Source organism: Varroa jacobsoni, unplaced genomic scaffold, assembly GCF_002532875.2.
Source record: "Varroa jacobsoni isolate VJ856 unplaced genomic scaffold, vjacob_1.0 scaffold_479, whole genome shotgun sequence".
Taxonomy (NCBI): Eukaryota; Metazoa; Arthropoda; class Arachnida; order Mesostigmata; family Varroidae; genus Varroa; species Varroa jacobsoni.
The window spans coordinates 124,837-133,355 of NW_019213381.1; the positions used below are offsets into that span (position 1 = coordinate 124,837).

Below are 8,519 nucleotides of genomic sequence, written 5' to 3' on the forward strand. Positions count from 1 at the left end.
GTGCAAGATTTAGCTTGTTTGACGCAGAGTTTGCACGTATGTGTATCGCGAGTTCGGATAGTTGAAGTTGCATCATCTAATAAAGTGTTTGAAATGATAGTAGTGTATATATATATATATATAAAGAAAATTGCGAAAATGGGTGACAAAACAATTACACAAATACAGCATTGTCTCGTTACTATCTTGGTTCATCACGTAACTCTTACCACCAAAGCAATCTATTTTTGTCTCTTATAAACAGCTTACAAAAAGCTTGTTTTTCCTTGCATAATACACTAACTATGCACATACAATAGAATAAAAAGTACAGCTGTTTGTCACATATGTTCTCATTTATTATCAACCATTTATTCATTTCTATCAAACCAAACGTTTCGGTCTTATCTCCCCACAATGCCCCCATCTCTACCTACTGGACAGCTATGCTCAATTTCACTGCCTCTGTGATCATTGTCATCTTCGCCTATTCATACTCCGTCAATATATTTTCCCCTATTGTCGCATTTTTCGCCCTCGTAATCTGTGGTTTCGTCAATATGAATATTATTCTACCCTTTTTAACACCTTATTGTATTAGCGGCGTATTGACCTGGTTGCATTGCTCTGTTACACAATAAAGCACGTATCCACTTCGCTGCTCGGCTGATCTTTACCATTTACGTACTCTTATGCATATACACATAAACAGGCCGCTTCTCTTTTAGTATCCATCACGGGGCCTTCTCAAGTTTTACCCCCACATGTGTGCACACGTATGTTACTAGGAGGTTATGTAAAACTGCATGAGTGGATGCTAATGGATGGGTGCAGATCTATGTGTAAATTTGTAGTACGTATCATTATTGTGTTGCGTTATGTTTTGACAGCGTTAATCCATTAGCTAGTGTTCATCCTTGTATAATCCATGTTATTCTACGATTTTTTGTTGCTTTTGTTGTTACCTACAGTTTTTTTTGTATGATTACTTTCCTTTTTATCTACATACGCAACGATTCGAAAATTCTCAACGAATTCGGCGTTTCTCCTAGCGCATTTATCCAGAGTTGGCTAAATCGACCTTGGGGCCCGATATTGGTACAATGTAGGTGACACAGTTATTCGTGGCTCAGATCGCATGGGACCAAAAACGGAAATACGAGGTCTTCTGCGATGTCCCAATACAGCGACGGCAAGTGCAGCAGGCGGATTTTCGGCCGATGAAAGCCTACGCTTTTGGGGCGCTGTTCGGTGGAGCCTGCTTGAGCTGCAGGATCATGGACTTCATGCGCGAGACGTCTTTTGTATGCCTCGTAGACTTTGGGTTGAAATCGCACATTTTGGCAATGCCTTCCCATTCGGCACCTTTGGCGGACTTCTCACAGACGTACTCCTTTTCAGCGTTCCTGTTAGGTTCGGGTCGCAGTTGAAGTGAATCGAGTTACCAATAAACACCCAGACCCAAAACAGTAGACGTTAATTACACACCATAATGCAAAAAATTTGCAGAACAGATTTCACACGAGTTGTTGACATTACTCGAAAATATGCAATCAAGCAGAAATAATACAGGCATGGACCTTCTTCAATTGGAAGTTCGCGCTCAACATTTCAACGAAAAATGCACAAACTGGCCGCTCAGAAGACGCAGGCGCATGTGAGGAAGCCCGAAAAGAGAACCTTGTTCCTAACACATCAACAATTTTCATTGCATGTAGATGTACATTTCAGTTTATTACCATGTGTTCTGCTTTAATTATACCAGTTCTCAGTTCTATTTAGTTAAGGTGATTGTTTAGTTTTTATACATTACTAGTTAATTGTTTTGTTCTTTGTCCATAACAGTTACTCCATACACCAAGTACATATTATAGTAATCACTTTTTTCAATTAAAAAGCGGATGCCACAGGTCTGGGAAAACGGTAGAGTGTGGTTTCAAGTATTTTAGATTTTTGAATGGCCTGTAGGAAGAAAAACTAGAAACTAATAGTCCATGCAAACAACAATGTTAAACCACTAACTGATTTGTCGCATAAAGCAGAAATAAAATATACTTCCGACGAATACTGACTTTCCTATTTCATTTGATCTACTTAGTAACGGGCGTTAATCATTAAAAAAGTAGATACACATTGTGTTTCAAATAAATCGGTATTCCTTTTGTATAGGCCATATTGAAACACAGACAGAACCTTAAGTAGAATGATGTGCGTATGTGTGGGCTTGTTGAAGTCCTGCCCAAACACAAGCTTTGCTCTACAAAAAAGCCGGCTTTCTCTTAGCACTAAGATTAGCGGATGGACGCAAGCTAATATCAGAATATAAGCGAAAACCAGCTGTTTTGCAGCGTCTTCGCGCCACATAAACCTTTCTCAAAATTTTATACCCTGAAAATGTTTATCGCGTTGTCGCTCATCTGGCTTACAAGAAGTTAAGAAAGGTTTTCACATACCAATAGAGGATCCACAATAAGGTATACATCAAGAGTGAAGAAAAAATAATCCAGAAGAGCATAAATAGTAATTTATGATAACACAATGAAAGAATTTTTATGCACTATTAAAGTCTGTTTTCGAAATAAGGTTATTTGTTGTATACGGGACTGCGTGTAGCCTATCCATAACTTTGTTTGAAGATTTCTTGTGCCTTATGGCCTAATTTTTGGGAGTTTTGGCCTGTTGTCAGCTTAAAATGTAGGTCTACTGTTTTATTTAATATTTAGTGTGCTTAACCTTAATGAATCTAGACGGATCAGTCCACTCCAGGTAACTATAAGGAAGTTACTGTGTTTATAAAATTTTTTTAATTTGGAAATGATTTGTGAGCGACCGGAACTCCGAACTAAATCGTGTTGGAAAGCAATGAGCGTTACATTGCACATTTCTGTTAGCACACGCAAAAAATGTCCTCCAACGATGTATTTTTATTTAAATATACACTACAAACAAGCATAATCTTGTACTACATACGTTGTATACTAAAATGTTTACATAGGTTGCTTAGTATGAAACGTGACAAACATTAATTTCATTTTTTAATATAACGCTATTTTCTAACAGTGCAACATCTCATGACACCTTTTTTGTATTCAAGGTGCACTTTTACTTCTTGAAATTCAAGTCCGTTCGCTTGAAACTCACCACTAGGGCTTTTAGCAGGCGGGTTTTAGTAAGCCATGCAAAATCAGAAACTTTTAATGCTTTATGAGTGAAAATTTCATCACAGAACTTCAGTGGAGGGGCAATTTGCTGTAAAAACCATGTCTTCGTTGAGGGTTCTACAACTAAGAATACCATTAGTCGTCATTTAAAAAATTCGAAAATGAATTTCCTGAAAGACCCCCTGTGAAAGTGAATAATGAATAGTTAAGAACTGTGATACAAGCTGGCGCATCTTGAAATTGACGGATGCCACCATTTAGGCTAGGTGCATCTTAAAGAACAATACTTGTTTACCTCGATCAAATTAATAAAGAATAATGGAGAATTAATAATCAAGAAAATTAGTGCTACATGATATGAGCAAAAATCAGAAATCGAAGCACAGACGCTTGCCCTCTTGTTATAACAACAACCCATTTTTGCACCGCCTGTCACTTGTAATAAACAAAGTACAAATCACGCAGGGTTACATTGGTGGAATGTAACTGGACCAGCGGAATTTCACCGTAAGGCAGCTGGAAAAATTAATGATGTTTGTTTGGAGGTCTAATGCAGATTTTATTCACTCACTATTCATGAGTCCTGGTCTTAGATCAGGGGTGAAATAGTGTCGACAAATAGAGGCAATGAAAGCCTCCGCATTACACAGCCAATATTAATAAACAGATGCAAACCACATTTTTTACACGATAACCTCACACTGCAAGAATTACGGCGGCGAAAATATAGGGGGTTATAGGTGGAAACTCTGTCAAATATTGATTTCACAGATTACCATATTTACGAAGCCTTAACGACTCCTTCGTAGAAAACTTATTCAAATCTATAATAATGCCGAAATCGCCTTTCGAGAGCTTAGACTCTCATACCGCAGACTTCTCTAGTAGCAGGACAAATAAGTTGTTACCTGAATGACAGGCGATCACAGCCAGTAATGGTGCGTAGTCCGATTAAAGAAAAATTAACTAAGCCGGTAAAAAAGCTAGAGCTTACTATGTCACGTTCCGGTGCGTACCCCGATTAAAGAAAAATTAACTAAGCCGGTAGAAAAGCTAGATCTTACTATGTCACGTTCCATAACTAAACAAGAAATATTACGTTAGCCATTAGTGTGAGTAAAGTAAGATAAGTGTTGGCCATTCATGTAAATAAATCAATTTAGAAATTCTGCTACGTGGGTCTACATACGTGTGTTGCGTATATTTGTTGGACTCTATCAATCACATAGATCTATTATCATGCAATCGAATGTTATTTACGATATAACTTCTCGCACTCTGATATTACTACATGCCGAAACTTACTTGGATAACTCCCTAATTCAGACGTGAGGAAAGTGAGAAACGTTAGTATTGTTCATGATAAGCGTCATAATTATTAACTACAATAATCGAGACTAACTGTTAGTTAACAATATCAGCAGTACTATATGTATACGTTTATCTGAAGCTAGTTCCATTATGTAACATTATTTCGTATAATAGAAAGAAAAAAATCAACATCCGCACACACTATAGCACCCAATTAATCCACACAAATTCCGAGTTTGTGGAATTTCGGATCTGTACGTTACTTAGACCATTTTGATATTACCTGACATACGCATCTACTAATTACGTACTTTGGGGTTTGCGATAAATGATCACACTGTACTGCCGAACCCGGACAAATCGCTGCTTCGTTCGCAGCCAAAAATGGATACATTAGCAAACAGCAAAGTAGTACGCAACTATTCCTATCGCTTAATGAACAATATAGATAAAATATCTTGAAGAATTTAACCAAGAATAAAATCGTTGAACACTTTGCCAGATAATAATGATAATTGACAAAACTAATTATAGAGGAGTATAAGTTTCTACTTGACTTCAGATCTTCAGGTGACGTTCAAAAGTACCTGCGACAGGCTGGAAACAAATGAATAGAAGGTAGTCGAAAAAATAATGTAGCTGCTAAAAACATTATAGCATTAGCAAATGACATACCGTGAATATTGAAGCGATAGCTAATTACTTCGTAAAACGTGCCCGCGCGTTTTCTTCACATAATCTTGTCATTGGCAAAAAATATTTCTCGGTACTAGCGCTAAAAACTTTGCACCGACGCAAGGGAGAAGTTAATAACCCTCACCTGTTGGCCTGTTTCGCCTTTTCGATTTGTTCCCGGTAGCGAATATACCACTCCTCGAGTTCTTTTTGTGCTTCTTTCCGTAACTCTTCTTTTCTAATCTCCTCCACAGCGTCTAAAAGGAGGTTGTCATGTAAACATCAAAGAGAACGCAGCATACTCGTAAATTACATTTTTCACAACAAAAACATTCGGTAAATACTAAATCATAGCATTTGTCAAAAAAACGCAGAACTGACGTATATGGTGCACGTTCACAACTTTTTCGCAAAACATTTTTGAGAACTCACCTGAAATCATGTATTCTATAAGGCCTATTGTAAAAAATATGTCATAACCGCTTATAGTATAATCATGTGCTGTCTACGCAAATTACGACTGCGTTGTATCCACCACGTAATTAAGTCGCACTTGCAAGCCACGGTAAACAGTAGATTGAAAAGAATAAATATCGTACAATTATCTTTCTTTACTGTTATTGTTTTCGCTGTTTTAACGTTTAGACGAATCCTGTCGTTCAAGTTAAGTTCCTGCTCACCTTTTTGCTCTATGATCCTTTTCTGTTCTTCCCTCCACTTACGAATCTTTTCAGGTTCCTGACGAGGCTCAGAAGGAACTGATAACGCCGTTCCATTACTCTCTGATGCAGGAGGTGATGGACCTGAAATTACTGCAAACATGTAAGAATGACAGCGTGTGATACTTCGAAGAAAATTCTTTACACGGTACAATAATGACGTATCATTTGATAAGCTCATAATTTAGCACAGCCCATCCCTTTGTAATACAAAAGCCACCGCTAGTGTTAATTATTAAACACCGGAATCTCGTTTCAACGCGAAGAAGCGAATGCCAAAAACTCTGTTCTCACCCTTTTTGCCTCCAACCTAACTGATACTTTTTGAAACCTAAAAAAAATGTAAGACATGACACTTAATGACGCTTAGGAAGGAAGATTCAATGACACTTAGCTTTAATAAGTTGTTCTAACTTTTTTAGAAAATATATTTTTTACTCAAATGTCATAAGTTGTCTCATGATGTTAACTTTAGCCAGACTCGTGAAATCATCATTAGCATGGCATAGGAAAATGTATAAAAGTTTGTATGTTAAATTGTTAGAACTCTAACATTAAATATTATGAATGCTACCTGTCAAAGACGAATAAATCTAATTAATTTTTCATTTCGGGCAATGATAACAGCATAAAAAATAAACTTACACAAAATTCAAAAACTAAAAAACACTGGTAATTATTAATTATTCATACTGTGTGAATAAGTCCTTGGATTCACCTATTTTTAGGTATAGCATCAAGGACTTGGTCTCATTAGAAGCCTAACCGGAGTGGGTTTTGCTGAACTAAGACTTTTCTAACAGACCTATAACACAGCACCCTTATGTTATTGTCTAATATTCTGTATATCAACTGACCTTAGATGGTTATCAAAAAAAGCTTTAGACCCCATTCGCGTTCGAAGAGATACTTGCCAAATGCTTTTAATTTCCACTTCTAGAAGACAATGTCGGCACTTATTGAAAAAAATGCTTCTTACTAGTTCTTCGAAGACTGAACACGATCCAAAATGCCCTATGCAGTCATAAAGTTCACAGCTGTGTGTATATTATTATTGACTGTAGCTGTTCTATTTCTTTATTCACCCGTTAAGTTTATAATATTTCTTTAACGTTGAGTTCCAAAGGTTTATGCATATAAAAATTCTTGTCATTAATAATATTTGCAACATAATAAATAACATTCCTAAACGTTCTGACATGTAGAGTACATTAAGGCATGAACATAAACATACTTTAATATTATTATGTAAATGTATAAATGGTCAGTTTAGCCGTAATTTTTTTTTATATATTTTTACGTTAAAAACAATAATCTGCAATCATGACAACTGCAGTTGGAAAGGGAGTTAGTATTAATTCATCCAAATCATGTAGTTGTGCAGATTACCGGATAGCTAAATGCGTGTCCCATACAAAAAAAAACACCTACCCTCAAAGCTGCCTTCGATAATATGATCATCTGTAAATGACAAAAAAACGCGAATAAACAAAAAAGAATAAATTGATTTAATTATTGTCCGTCACGAAGCTCAAAAAGTTGGTGGATCAAGTACACCAAACTAACGAAAAATATCCTGGGAGCGTCCGCGACAGTACATTATCATCGGCATAAACAACCCTCTTGAAGAACAAACTTACACTAATTCTTAATAGGAACTAAAATGCAGCAGAAAGATTCAGGGGTGTATTAACACTTGTATTTTGAATCAATGGTACGATAAACCATTGAATGTATGAGCAGCTTGCTAATACAGTGGACAAAGTCTTGTCCTCATAAGTGCATTATTCTATTCTGAACTTCCACGTTTTCGGATACATAGCACATACACTACCAACATCACAACAACTAATGTATTGAATAGCCATCAATACGAAGCTACCCCGATCACGGACGATGCGTCGTTGTGCGAACTGATTGCAAATTTTTGATCGCTGACAAGACAGGCGTCACCGTTCACAGAGGCACTATATTGTAAACAATGAGTGAACAAGCCAACACTTAGCATTACTAATAGTCGTGCATACCGTTTCCATTCAGCTGGTGAACCTGGATGGCGGCGACGTCGTCCTCGATGCCGGCTAGATCGGCCTGCTCGCGAGCGAGGAAGTCGGCGGCTGGATCTTCCTCGAGATTATTTTCGAATTCAGACATATTGCTACACACCGCTCACCACACACGGGCACTCGCTCGTGCGGCAAATGCTGTGTACACACTTCCTTTCTACTACTAAGAGTGATTCAGAGCACCACTCTGTTGAGTGGCCGTCGGTTTTCGACGACAAACGACTGTTAGACGGATTTAGGGGCCGCGTGAGGTCCGTCCAAAACGTGATGATGGAAAAACTCGGCGTCGCCGATCCAAGCGAAAACACTAACAACTCGACCATTAAAGACAGCCCAGCCAACAAAGCATGCTAGTACAACACACCTCTCTTACTCGTACAATCTGCACCACAAGTACGCTGATGCTGGTCTCTACAATGAGAGTTGTCAAAGAGGTGCTCCAGCAAAATCGACTAATGGTGTCGGGAGGCCAGTTGATCTACACATCGCCGAGAGCTGGTCGTGCATTGGAGCGCCAGTGGTTTCGCTATCAAATCACACAAGTGTGCGGAGGAGAGGCGTTAAGTCACGGATAATGACATCCGGCAAACGACCTACGGTATAATTAC

General features: G+C 37.9%; 1 protein-coding gene across 7 annotated transcripts; it reads right to left on the reverse strand.

Annotated features, from left to right (window-relative positions):
* Positions 1 to 316: 316 nt before the first annotated feature.
* On the reverse strand, positions 317 to 8,425 carry Clc (clathrin light chain). 7 transcript variants are annotated; one of them, XM_022833816.2, is made up of 6 exons: positions 7,873 to 8,425; positions 7,277 to 7,306; positions 5,807 to 5,929; positions 5,272 to 5,383; positions 4,446 to 4,457; positions 317 to 1,385 (listed from the first exon to the last, which is right to left on the reverse strand). In XM_022833816.2, the coding sequence occupies exons 1-6, from the start codon at positions 7,997 to 7,999 to the stop codon at positions 1,208 to 1,210; spliced, it is 582 nt and encodes a 193-aa protein (XP_022689551.1). In that variant the 5' UTR covers positions 8,000 to 8,425; the 3' UTR covers positions 317 to 1,207. The 7 variants fall into 7 exon arrangements, with proteins under 7 accessions (XP_022689551.1, XP_022689550.1, XP_022689557.1 ...); XM_022833815.2 differs by having other exon boundaries at positions 5,807 to 5,938; positions 7,873 to 8,424; XM_022833822.2 differs by lacking the exon at positions 7,873 to 8,425 and adding an exon at positions 7,680 to 7,801.
* Between the last annotated feature and the right edge of the window lie 94 nt (positions 8,426 to 8,519).